Source organism: Lepidochelys kempii, chromosome 1 (genome assembly GCF_965140265.1).
Source record: "Lepidochelys kempii isolate rLepKem1 chromosome 1, rLepKem1.hap2, whole genome shotgun sequence".
In the NCBI taxonomy this organism is placed as follows: Eukaryota; Metazoa; Chordata; order Testudines; family Cheloniidae; genus Lepidochelys; species Lepidochelys kempii.
In genome coordinates, this window is record NC_133256.1 from 36,330,119 (window position 1) to 36,343,643 (window position 13,525).

The following is a 13,525-nucleotide window of genomic DNA, read 5'->3' on the forward strand; positions in this document are numbered from 1 at the left end:
CTTATGCTCAAATAAATTGGTTAGTCCCTAAAGTGCCACAAGTACTCCTTTTCTATTTGCGAATACTGACTAACATGGCTGTTACTCTGAAACCTGTTATAAACAAATGTTCCTACTTTTTAAAAATTGTCAGATTAATACCTTGTCTAACCCTATTGACAGAAACGGGTTTACAAAAGCCATGAAACAGTTCCTTTACCCATTTCAATATAGCTTAACACCATACAGGACAGGCTGAAATTAGATTTGATTGGCTGATTACAATTCTGAGTGAAATTAAAGATGCAGTCCTCAACTCCGTAAAATCAGTGGGAGTTTTTCCATTGACTCTAAGTGAGTGCAAGGTCTTTGGTGTGTTGTCACAAGCATACACAACATTTATGGGCATTTATTGTTTCTTTTATAATGTTTATTTTTCTGAACTGAATGAAGGAAGTTTATTGGGAAGAGAAAAAATATTTTAAATGAAAAGTTAAGCATGCACAGTAGCTATAACAGAGACTGTGAATCTGTATTTGTGGGTTTTACTTCCAGATAAACTGCAAACTCTTTGTGTGAATTTAGTAAGTCATATAACCTTTCTTTTAATCAGTTTTCCTGTCTGTAAAATAGAGATAATAATTTACCTCTCTCTCAGATGCCTATTCTGAGGATTAGTTAGTCTGAAAAGCAATTTGGCAACCTTAAATAAAAGGTGCTAGGTACATGCAAATTAATACTTTTACGTAATGGACCTTACTGATGATCTAAAGATGAGAAAATACATTAATAAATTAGATTATAACCTGTAATAATTTCTGCAGTGAAACTAATTTTGCTGTGTGGATGGCTAAATAGATTTTAAAGAACTGAGAGGGTTTTTTTGTTGGTTTGGTTTCAAGCAACCCACTCTCTCAGTCAGAGGTGCTGTAATTTCAATGACAAGTCCTGGTCCATCTGGTATGTTCTCAGTTGAAATATATAGATTAGCAGCCTTGTTTCCATAGTCTAAATCTCTTAGTAGTAAATAGATGAGAAAGGGAAAAATTCTGTCTAACCCATGATTTTTCTTTCTAGAACTCCTGAATGCCCATTGTGAAGACTGACATGGAGGGGATGGAGAAAGACTGACAACCTGTGAGGGAGTTAAAGAACTTTTAAAGAGGAGTAATAGGTAATTGAAGCATACATTCTCTCCCTGTGCTAATATTACTTTTTAGATGGAAAATGTTATGATGCAAGATAATCGTGTATGTGTCTCTAGCATGAGAGATGGAAACCTAGAAATATAAGGTCATATTGGACTGTCTTGTAAATATATTGCAAATACTACAGCTTAAAATGTTAGGACAGTTCTGATTAAAATAATCATTTTTCAAATTTATATTTTGTCATGGTGCCAATGTTTGGTAAGTAAAGAAAAGAATATGTTGGCTCCATAATTCCAATCTAAAAACTTCATCCACCTCCATGTTTACTTTCACTGAACCGGATAATCCTGTAAGGAATAAATCAGCTCAGGACCTTGAGCACTACACTGTGCCTTCCACCAGAGAGCAAACTGTTTTATTAATATCATATGTCATCAAGGTGAGGTTTACTAATGTTGTATTATTCATAAGTTGGAATTAGACAGGGAAGAGTAGGTCAGGAGCAGAAACCAAATAATTACAGGGTAGAAGTCTGCCAAATACAGTTTACTAGAAATTGTTAGCCAGACAGCAGGGAAGAATGTTAGCAATAAATCACAAAAAGAAAAGTAGTACTTGTGACACCTTAGAGACTAACCAATTTATTTGAGCATAAGCTTTCATGAGCTACAGCTGACTTCACTACTCTAAAACCTAGCAATAAATCAGCTTCTCTCCAGCTATTTCAAGTGCTGTAGCAATAGATTTACAATCCTGTATTAGATATTTTGAAAGCAGGAGACTCTTACACAGGGCTTGTGCTATTCCAGAGTGACTGTTCAGCTGTATAATACCAATAGGCAAATACTTAAGGCCAAAATCTAAGCAGACTCTTGGGTCAAAATTTTCAATTAAGTCACTTAAATAAAGTCTTGGGGTGAAATTCTGGTCCCATTGAAACCACTGGAAAAACTCCCCTTGACATCAATAAGGCCAGGATTGCACCCCTGCACCTCCATAGCAGTGAGAGCACCCACAAATCCAGCTGAAATGTCAGATCAATTAGTCAGATGCTTAAGAATGGATTTAGGAAGCTAATTTCAGGAACCCTGGTTAAAAAATACTAACCTTGCTAGTTTGTTAGAATACAATTAATATAAGTCCATTAAGTTGTGATTACCTAGATATAGAATGAATGTCAATATTTCAATATTCTTTAAAACGCTACTTACACCACCTAGTCTGAATCGGATATAAACACCTGCTGCAGCATCTAGTAACTCTGCCTGCAAGAAGAAAAAGACATTAATCCACGAAGCTTCCATAGTCCTGAGAAATCAAGACAGAAAGATACAGTAATGGACAGTTAAATAACTTAGTTTGTCATACATAAAGATGTGTTTAGATTCTTCTCTGACATAAGTCCAATATCATATTAATAGGGATGCACACAATATAAATAGGTTGATATTTTATTCTTATGGAAGTGCCATGTTTTCTAGATGAAAAAGACTTTCATCTATAAATTGAAGTATGTAAAAAGTTTAAAAGGCAGAATAATGGGCCTCATTCTGCTCTCTGCAGTATAGTGTGGACATCATACTGTGGCATGCAAGAAGCAAACAAGTAAAGGTGGGAGAGCAATGGCTTTCATTAAATTTTCTCCATATGTACTTAAGATATCCATCACCATAGCATCTGAGGACAAGAAACAATAAGTAGGGTTCACAGAATGATGTCTATAATTGACTCTCTTCCTCACTTCTTCTTTATATTACTGTTTTTTGTTTAATTGTTTTTTTAGGGTGAGGGAGGAGATTTTCTCTTTCACTTTTGTTCTTGTTTTAGTATTTCTTCCAAGGAGGAATAAGGCATTTATATGGATAATGCGAATATTCGGAGTGACAACAATAAATATTTTTTTAAAGTAAGCAAGAGTTCTGGAAGCGATAAAAAACTCTCAGACATCTGACCACAAGTCAGCCTCTAGCTATTGAGGGAGAGGAAGAAACTTTCCTGAGGGTTGGGTTTTTCTATAACTGCCTACTGCACTTTTTTTTGCACATCCACTCAAGCATTAGATACTGGTCTAGATGGACCACTGTTTTTATCCAGTCAGCATTTCATATGTGACTAATGCCTTGGGGCAATTTATTACACAAAGGTTTTTGTGGAAAGATGATTTTTACAACATGCTCTGAAAATAATCAGGCTTGGCCTGAAACAGTATGAGTCAGATTGGACCCAAAATGCCTTTTACCATCTGTTAGCTATTAAATGGCCTCTCTATATGAAATGAGTTGGTGTCCTTAATTCCTAGAAAACAACTGACTTCTATGGGCTCAGCCTTCTCCTTTCCTTTTTCCCTCTAATTCTAGCTTGGATATGCTTTTACTTTTGTTATTTACTGATACTTTCTTTTGTAACTACTATATATTTCTTTTCTGGCACATAGTTTTGGTTGTGTTCAATCCACAAAGTATCCTACATCAGTAAATCTTGGAATTCAAATGATGGAACAGTCAAAAACTGTATTTGATTTATAATGCTGTAATGATCCTTGTCTCCCAATACTATGCCCCAAATAAACGACAGTGAGACAAACTAAAATTAAAACACTAACACCCTGAACTATATTGTACAGTATGTGTGTAACATGTACACAGATATAGCAATGAAAATACATCAGTAAATACAGCGCTTACCTCTCTAGGGTCAATGCATTTCATCAGAAGATGAGGGTCCCCAACTCCTCTAAAGCCTATCAGTTCTTTGTAGTATTGAAAGACTCGGACATTCTGTAGAGAAGTATAAATATACCAAGAAAAACTATTGTCCCTGGAGTTTTTCCAGATTTTGAACATAGTTATGACACTGTTCAGGGTTTCCCCATGCCAAATCACACAGAATTTAGGACAGTGTGGGGCACAATCCATCAAATGGCCTCACAGAGTTAAACTTGTGCCTGCTGTAGTCATCCCAGCCCTTAAGAGTGAAGTTAATAGCATTACAGCACTGCTGAATTCAGTCAAATGTGTGTAACAAAGTGCATATTTGAAAAAATAAGTTTATATTGTTTATTTTGGTATTAAGTCAGAGTGAGTTAAAAGTGAGAGAGCTTTCAGAGAAAGAAATGCATATAGATACAAATTAAAGCATGGAATTGCTGCCATATACTAGGGGAAATTTTAAAGGAGAGCATCTAAATCTCCTAATTTACCATAGTTACCTTTGAAAAGATCTCTTTGGTAAGACTCCCAACGAGACCACCTTTTATTCCTCAGCTTTGGATTTAGGGGATTACCTTTACAATAACTTTTTAAAAGTCTGTCCATTTCTTTCTCTGTGAACTAGGTTATCACCATGGTATCTAAGTGCCTTTTATACTTCCCATTTCTGTCCAGCTTCCTCCTTTGCTTCTCTTTACCATCATCCCATCATTAACAACTTATAACACTTTAAATGGCAACTTTCCCCAGTAATACAGAAGTCACCCACCCTCCTGATGAGGGCTGTCCCTCTGTTCCTAAAGCTATTGTAATCAGTGCCTCACTGCATGCTATGCGCTACTGTAGACTGTGCAGAACACAGAATAAAAAGACCAAAACACCCCTGAAGGAAGCCCACACATTCCACCTATATTAATACACCACCGCCCTTTGGTAATGTGATGTGATTTTTTTTCTTGTGGCAGCTATGGAATTCTACTGGCTTTTGACAATATAAAATTACATATAATTTGTAATATACTGTATATGCAGGCTTCTGTGGATCGTTAACTCTCTATTAAGTTTTATGGTCAGCATCAGCCCTATGTGTGGGGACAGCTGTACTGGAAGGGGGATTCACACCCCTGGAGTTCCTGCTCATGGCAAACTTTCCATCACCATTTTGGTTTATAGAGGAGAAAAATATCAAAATTGTTACTTAAGTGTTTAAGGATTAAAAAAATGATTAAACATAAAATAGTGCTTCACACTCACAATACATCTTTTCCAGCACCTCTGAATGACTCTTGCAGCATGGTTCTGTTTGTCTTCTTCCATTGACATTTACAAATGCCTAAAACAATAAGGCTATTGTTCACAACTATTCAATACTGCCTCAGTTGCTATTTTCACGCCCTTTTTCTTTTATAACCAGTTTAAAGTAAGTATCTGGTAAAAAAAACACTTTTAAAAAAATGTGTCTTTTAAAAATGTTGTTGTAGCTGTGTTACCTCACCCACATTAGCTTTTAAGACTTGAATTAAGATGGAGAAAAAATAGGTTACTCATCAATAACTAGTTTCTCTAACTAATTTATATCCCCTCTAGAGCAGTAATCTTAGGTAGAAATTACAAAATTAAATAATTCATAGAATTTGGATAAGTAACTGAAATACAGATACAGACAAAAAACAATACCTGCTTTTCAACGATGGCCATGCACAATTGCATTCAGCATGGGTGTACTGCTTGAAATCAAAGTGATTTAAATAACTGATTTTAATCATGATTTAAATCAGCAAGCAGGAAACCTGAAGAAAGGGTGATTATCATTGGTTGGATTTGCAACTAAATATGGCCTTTACACTAAATTTGGTGCTTCTTTTTGCTCACCAGGACAATATGCTATATTTATCTCCATTAATTTAAGCAATTATAGAGCTAAACATATATTTATACAGAGTCTTAATTTTTACATTTTTTATTATGTAGAAAATGGTGAATGATACATTTCTTATTTACTAGATGATATTTTTTTAACTTGTGATTTGTGGCAAGCTCTATTTGGATGGAAATTCAAATTATATTAAAAATGTGCTACATTTATCAAAATATGTTTTGCAATTAAAACTATCTAATTTATTAAATAATGGAATTATTAGCTGTAGATAGTGAATTGAACTGGTTGTTTCTTATCATCTTTAAGATTTTACAACTAGTAGAACTAGTAGATTTTAGAACTAGTAGATCTCATTCTCTCATATGTAAGATTAAGATATCTTCACGGGTATTTTTAGTAAAAGTCATGGACAGGTCACGGGCAATAAACAAAAATTCATGGCCCGTGACCTGTCCATGACTTTTACTATAAATACCCCGACTAAAACTTAGTAGCTCTTGGAGCCCGGAGCACCACTGCTCTGGGGAACCCTGGGATACCACTGCTCTGGTGGCAGGGGCTGACTGCTCTCCGAGGCCCCCGGGGGCTGCTGCTCCAATGGCCTCCAGGGTGGCCCCTGGGACCGCTGCTGCTCTGGGACCACTGTTGCTCCGGCAGCCCCTGGGGCCAGCGGCATCAGCTGCTTCTTGGGCAGCCCTGAGGTTATTGCAGGGAGGGAGGCAGAGTGGGCAGGGATCTCTGCGCGCCTCTTGGGGGAAATGGGTTTCCGTGCGCCGCCCGGAGCAAGGGCAGCGCGCAGAGCCTCCCCCCCACCACTAGGGTCACGCAGAGATATGCCAGCAGCTGTCCGCTTCCGGGAGCAGTGTGGAGCCACTGGCCACGGCATGCAGGCAGCCTACCTGCCTGAGCCCTGCTGCACCGCCGTCCGGGACTCAGGGGCAGTTTGTCAGATGAGATTTGTCCTGCATTTTGGGGGGCCTCCTATTGGGGGCCCCATGCCACCACATGGTTTCTTTCATGGTAAATCTGCTCCTGGCCCAGAGTCTATCTCTCCTACAGCCAGTTTCTCAGCTTTGACTGGTCCTGTAGTCAAAAATTCTCTTCTCCTTCCAAATGCCTGACCCTGTGTTCTCCTTCCTGCTTTACGTTTTCTTTGTCTGTCTGACCCACCATAGGTGCTCAATTCCCCTGTTTCCCGTGGGTATTCAACCCCCTCTCTGCCCCCACTCCATCCCTTCCATGAGGACCCACCCCCATTCCAACCCCTTCCCCAAAGTCCCTGCCCCAACTCTGCACCCTCCCTGCCAATATTCCAACTCCTTCCCCAAATCCTCACCCCGGCTCTGCCTCTTTCCCTGAGCACGCTACATTCCCGCTCCTCCCACACCTCACGGAGTGTGCTAAAGCACTGGGAGGGCGGGAAGCGCTGGGAGGTAGGCAGAGAAGCGTGGACACAGTGCACTCAGTGGGGGAGGTGGGACGGTGGGTGAGGGGAGCTTGGCTGCCGGTGGGTGCAGAGCACCCACTAAATTTTCCCTATGGGTGCTCCAGCCTCGGATGTAATATCTGCTTTGGATGTAATATCAGCCACTATAGCAGGAGAAACACAAAATCCTAAATGTGTATTTTGTCAGGTAATTTCAGGTGTCATGCGCAGAGCGGGGCATAACGTGGATCTTGTCTTTGGTAATGTGTGGTGACAGCAGGGTGGAAATTACACCTTTTTCAGACAGTGTCATCATCAGGGCAGAATTCTCTATGCTCTACAGCTGGTGACTCAATTTGTCTAATGGCTGGTAGGACATTATGATATTTTTTCCTGAACTATTTATATGATGATTCTTAAGCATCTTCTCTTTCTTCATGATCCTCATAGGTAAACTTGGTTTATTGATGACTGTCAGGAGTAGAAATGTATGGCCAACAGGTTAGAGTACTGTCAGCACAATTGCACTCAGTCCAATGATTATAATAAAGAGTTTTCAAAGTTGTATGGCATTGTGATGCTAAAGATGAAGAATGCAGAAGCAATGGTGGAAAACAAGAAAATTTGCTTCATCTTTAGCATCACCATTCTTTGAACTTTAGCATCACACCTTTGAAAGCTCTTTACTGTAATAAGTTGGACAGTGCAATTCTGCTGACAGTGCTCTCACTGGAGGAGTTGTAGCCAGTTTAACTTCCTGAGGTTTTAGAGGTTATGGGAGAACATGTGTCTAATTGCATCATGTCAGTTGGACCTATATACCTAAAAGAATAGAACAAAAGAAGTAATAAGTAAAGTACCAGCTTCCCTCAAATGAGTGCTCTGATGGTTCTTTCATGTGGGGTTCTGTAAAGCTCTACCTTGATGCCTCTTTTTTCAAGGTTGGTGTAAGATATCACTGTGGGGAACTATGAGATGACTTGGGCTGCAGTGCTCTCAGTGTAAGGATGAAATTCAGCTCACTTTTGTAATTTCAGTTAACTCAGGTGATGCAATGTGGGTGCTTTGTTAGTGCCTGATCCTGGCTGGAATATGCATGGCAGCAATTTAACTGAAAGTCAGTCTGAACAAAATAGAGGTGATTCTAATAGACTTGGGAAGAAGCTTGAAGGGATGGCCAAGTGATTCTTGCCCTCATGATCAAGGATGTGTCTCATCCTCTGCCCTAAAGGCTCACAATTTAGGACTGATTTTAGGACCTCATCTGCTCTTGGATTCTAGGTGCTATTAGGGGCCAAGGCAAAAATCCACAAAGGGACTTTGGCATTGCAACACCTAACTTTTAAGCACCTAGCCATCCAGTGGATGCCAGAGACTCTGACTTAAGTGCATAGGCTCCTTATAAAATGCATGGGCAGAGATAAGCACCTAACAATGGGATCCACAAAGCCAGCACACTAGACAAGGAGCTGCCTAAGCTAATGAATAGATGCTGAGGAGAGGTGTGTGTTCTAAGCCCCAACTCTCTCCTGGAGTTACATGCCAAACAGTCCAGGCTGGATCCCATTTGGGATCCATAGCCACGAACCCTCTCCCGTGACAGGCCCCAAAGCTATCTCTGGCCACAACAGCAGTGGAAAACCCAATTCCATGGAAAATGGCCATGTGGTGATGAGTGAAGGAGAAAGACTCCCTTAACTTTTAATTCAGTGGTTGGGGAACTCATCCAGGATGTGGGAGACCCTGGTTCAATTCCCTCCTCCACCTGGAGAGAAGGGATTTGAAGATGGTTTTCTCACCTCTGAGGTGAGTACCATAACCACTGGGCTCTGGGATATTCTGAAGTGGGTTTCTCTCTAAGGTGTTCCACTGGATAAAAATAATTAAATATGCACTTAGCCAGAAAGAGAGCAAAAATGACTATAGTCCAGTGGTTAAGGCACTCATCTGTGAAGTGGGAAACCTTCATTCAAATCTCTTCTTATCAGTCAGAGGGGCCTGAACCACGATTTCCCACATCCTGTGCAAGTACCCTATCCATTAGACTAAAGGTTATAATGGAGGATATGCTTTCCCCTTCCCCCACCCCCATTTTATGTGGGATCAGGCATGCTCTGTGACTGCCTGACAGATTGGGCCCTGCAGCTGAGATACATGAGGGAATTGCAGTGGAATTTAGGCATGAGACAGGGCCTGGGCACCTACACTGAGTGAGAAAGTTGCAGCGCTGTAAAGTGGTAGTAGTAGACAAGGCCTTAGGACCATGCAATAGGGAAAGCAAACACAATGCTTAAATGCAAATTCCAATTGACATTACCAGGTCAATTTATCTTATCTCAACCTAATTATACAGATCAAAACTTATGTCCGTCAGTAAAAGGAAGTGCTTCCTCTGGAAAAGTTGATTTGGTGCAATAATAATCTGTCATCAAATGACAAAAATAAAAGACCAAGCAAAGAGCACTCTCACAAACGGTGCTGAATAACTCCTGGACCATACTGATTGCCTTCAACTCATTGATTTCAGTGGAATTGAAGGTAAGCAACACCTTGAAGAACTGGCATCAAAACATGTAATATCTTTTAAAGTGAGGAATTTCAGTACATCTTTGAAGTTTAATTTCAGGGATGTCTTTAAATTTTGTAGTACTGTATATTTTGGGTGTAATTTCGCCTAAGACACTATTGCATTTTGATTTACAATGCATTTGAAAAGATCCATTCTGATTTTTCAACACAAGTCATGCAAGTCAGTAAAATATATGCCAAGTTCTGCAAGCATAAATTTGGATTTGAAAGTGATAATCTTCCATGGATTATAAAGTGTACAGAGTTTAAATTTACAAAATATAAGGATATTGCCTCCAATCTCTAAGAAATAAAAATCTGGCTTCTAAATTGCTGCTAGAGTTCTCATTAGCCAAACTGCATGAGCATCTTCCCTGAGTTTAAACTAGATTCCATTTCTACATCTGTCATACTCTGTATCATGCTGAACTACTCACTTTATTCTACATTTTTAAATGCTGACTTTACAGTGATTACAGTTAGTTTGCATGTTTCCATTAAAGCAGCTGTGTTCTTCTGGCCATAAAAAGGTTGAATAATACAAATAGCCTTTGAAGGTGTTGTACATCTGTGCAATCCATGTTACCATAGATTTTGTCTTTGAGGAGGAGGTACAGAGCAACCGAGCTAAAAAGCTCTCTGCTTTAGTTCTTAGCTAAAAGTGGGTGGGACACAACAGCAGAAATAGCAGCCTTATTCCCCACAGAAAATTATCATGTTTGACAGGAAACTGTACGGGCTATTTTGATAACTTTGAGATAATTGTTTCTCGCATTTTAAAAAAATGATTAGGGGTATGGAACAGCTTCCAAACGAGGAGAGATTAATAAGACTGGGACTTTTCAGCTTGGAAAAGAGAAGACTAAGGGGCGGATATGATTGAGGTCTAGAAAACCATGACTGGTGTGGAGAAAGTAAATAAGGAAGTGTTATTTATTCCTTCTCAAAATACAAGAACCAGGGGTCACCCAATGAAATTAACAGGCAGCAGGTTTAAAACAAACAAAAGGAAGTATTTCTTCACACAACACACAGTCTGTGGAACTCTGTGCCAGAGGATGTTGTGAAGGCCAAGACTGTAACGGGGTTAAAAAAAACAACAACTAGATAAGTTCATGGAGGATAGGTGTAGCAAAGATTATTACCCAGGATGGGCAGGGATGGTGTCCCTAGCTTCCGTTTGCCAGAAGCTGGGAATGGGTGACAGGGGATGGATCATTTGATGATTACCTGTTCTGTTCATTCCCTCAGAGGCACCTGCCACTGTCCACTGTCAGAAGACAGAGTACGGGGCTAGATGGACCTTTGGTCTGACCCAGTATGGCCGTTCTTATGTTTTCTTTACAATAATTTTCGGGAATTTTGAAAACTAAATGTGTGCATTATCCAAATTTGTTTCCCTCCAACACATATGCACATTTTTATTTAAACAGGAAAAGAGCCTTTGAAGCAGTTGTCTTTGGGGCCGGGGGGGCAGGGACTAAAAAAACCCGACAATTGATGGCTTTAGAAAAAAGAATAAAGGCACCTAAATAAAAGTGGCCCCGGAGTTAGCGGGACGCCTTGCGGCGCCTGGAGCGGAGGAGAGGAGCCAGGAAATGACTGGAAAGGAGACAGGGAAACCCTGGGAGCAGGAGGGGCCCCGGAGCGGGAGGGGGGGTCGGGGCCAGGAGGTGATTTTCCCCGCTCCCCTCCTGGGTGAACTGCTGGCGACAGGCGGGGGTGAGGGGAAGCCCTGCGCGCCCCCCCTCCCCCCCCCGCACCTCACCGGGTACCGGGCCCCGCAGCGCCAGGTCGGCTCGGCTGGTGGCAGCTGCGCCTCCCGTTGCTATAGTAACCCACAGCCTAGGGGCGGGGACTGAGGGGGGCGGGGCTTATAGGTGAGAGGAGGAAGGTCCAGAGCAGGGGAAGTGTCCGGGGGAGGAGTCTCCCGGCTGGGGAGGGGACCGGGACCAGGGAGGTGACCCCGGCTGGGGGCTGAGAGGGAGGTGTCTCCCGGCTCGGGGGTCTGTGAGAGGTGTCTCCGGACTGGGGCGTGTCCGGGGGCTGGGGGTGTCCGGGGGAGGTGTCTCCCGGCTGGGGGCTGAGGGGGGGGATCCGGGGGAGGTGTCTCCCGGCTGGGAGCTGGGGGGCGGGTCCAGGGGAGGTGTCTCCCGGCTGGGGGCTCAGGGGGGGGGTCCGGGGGAGGTGTCTCCTGGCTGGGAGCTGGGGGGCGGGTCCAGGGGAGGTGTCTCCCGGCTGGGGGCTCAGGGGGGGGGTCCGGGGGAGGTGTCTCCTGGCTGGGAGCTGGGGGGCGGGTCCAGGGGAGGTGTCTCCCGGCTGGGGGCTCAGGGGGGGGGGTCCGGGGGAGGTGTCTCCCGGCTGGGAGCTGGGGGGCGGGTCCAGGGGAGGTGTCTCCCGGCTGGGGGCTCAGGGGGGGGGGTCCGGGGGAGGTGTCTCCCGGCTGGGAGCTGGGGGGCGGGTCCAGGGGAGGTGTCTCCCGGCTGGGGGCTCAGGGGGGGGGTCCGGGGGAGGTGTCTCCCGGCTGGGAGCTGGGGGGCGGGTCCAGGGGAGGTGTCTCCCGGCTGGGGGCTCAGGGGGGGGGTCCGGGGGAGGTGTCTCCTGGCTGGGAGCTGGGGGGCGGGTCCAGGGGAGGTGTCTCCCGGCTGGGGGCTCAGGGGGGGGGTCCGGGGGAGGTGTCTCCTGGCTGGGAGCTGGGGGGCGGGTCCAGGGGAGGTGTCTCCCGGCTGGGGGCTCAGGGGGGGGGGTCCGGGGGAGGTGTCTCCCGGCTGGGAGCTGGGGGGCGGGTCCAGGGGAGGTGTCTCCCGGCTGGGGGCTCAGGGGGTGTGTGTGCGGGGGAGGTGTCTCCGGGCTGGAGGGTGGGGAGGGGAGGGTCTGAGGGAGGTGTCTTCGGCTGGGGACTGAGGAGGGGAGATCCAGGGGAGTCCAGAAGTTTCCTTCTGGCTGGGGTGCAGAATGGGAGCCAAGGGCTCTGGGGAACTGAGGAAGATGAGATCTTTCCAGGGTTGGGACTGCTGTTCCAGGTCAAGACAAGAGCAGAACTGCCCCCATTTTCCCTCAGAGGGAAGTATTTCACCAGCCCCAAAGGAGGCTCACCTAGCTCCTGCCCTCCACAAATGAGGGCACCCTTCTGTAAGGAGATAGATGCCCTCAGCACATTGAGATGTGTGGGCATTGTGCACCTGTCAGGATTGGACCACAGATTGTACTGTTTACCCCCGATTTAAAATACTGTAGGAAAGCAACAGGGGTGGGGGAGTGACAGGGCAGATACAGACTCTATTATCTGGAATATAATGATGCCACTGTCAGAGAAGACATTTCTTAGCCTGTATTAGTGCGCCTTCTTGAAGAGCAGTCCTGAACCAAAGGGAATTCACCTGGAATACAAAGATGACTAATATATATTTTGTGCATGTAGGAGAGGAAAGGTAGACCACTAGATGGAACACTAGCATAGGACTTTGGAGACCAAGATTTGATTCCCTGCTCTGCCACAGATATCATTTGTAACCTTGGGTAAGTTGTCTTCCTGATCCTCAGTTCTTTGTAAAAAGGGAGTTAATAGAACTTTCTAGGGGTGTTGTGAGTATAAATATATTAAAAAATTATGAGGTGTGTGATGTTGCACTCCATATGATTTTATGAAAATATGCTAATGAGTGTGAATATAATGACAGGTTTCAGAGTAACAGCCGTGTTAGTCTGTATTCGCAAAAAGAAAAGGAGTACTTGTGGCACCTTAGAGACTAACCAATTTATTTGAGCATGAGCTTTCGTGAGCTACAGCTCACTTCATCGGATGCATACTGTG

General features: G+C 43.5%; 2 protein-coding genes across 2 annotated transcripts in view; one reads left to right on the plus strand and one right to left on the minus strand.

Annotated features, from left to right (window-relative positions):
• Window positions 1-1,350, plus strand: part of ATM (ATM serine/threonine kinase) — a 151,962-nt gene extending 150,612 nt beyond the window's left edge. The window contains exon 63 of the mRNA XM_073338919.1: window positions 1,057-1,350. Within this exon, the coding sequence (XP_073195020.1) occupies window positions 1,057-1,078 (22 nt within the window). The 3' untranslated portion in view covers window positions 1,079-1,350. The remainder of the gene's footprint in view (window positions 1-1,056) is intronic.
• C1H11orf65 (chromosome 1 C11orf65 homolog) overlaps window positions 1-11,536 on the minus strand; it is a 31,817-nt gene extending 20,281 nt beyond the window's left edge. Inside the window, exons 1-4 of the mRNA XM_073338981.1 lie at window positions 11,480-11,536; window positions 5,093-5,171; window positions 3,815-3,907; window positions 2,342-2,395 (exon numbers count right to left, since the gene is read on the minus strand). Coding sequence (XP_073195082.1) covers window positions 2,342-2,395; window positions 3,815-3,907; window positions 5,093-5,161 — 216 coding nt within the window. The 5' untranslated portion in view covers window positions 5,162-5,171; window positions 11,480-11,536. The remainder of the gene's footprint in view (window positions 1-2,341; window positions 2,396-3,814; window positions 3,908-5,092; window positions 5,172-11,479) is intronic.
• Window positions 11,537-13,525: the final 1,989 nt, after the last annotated feature.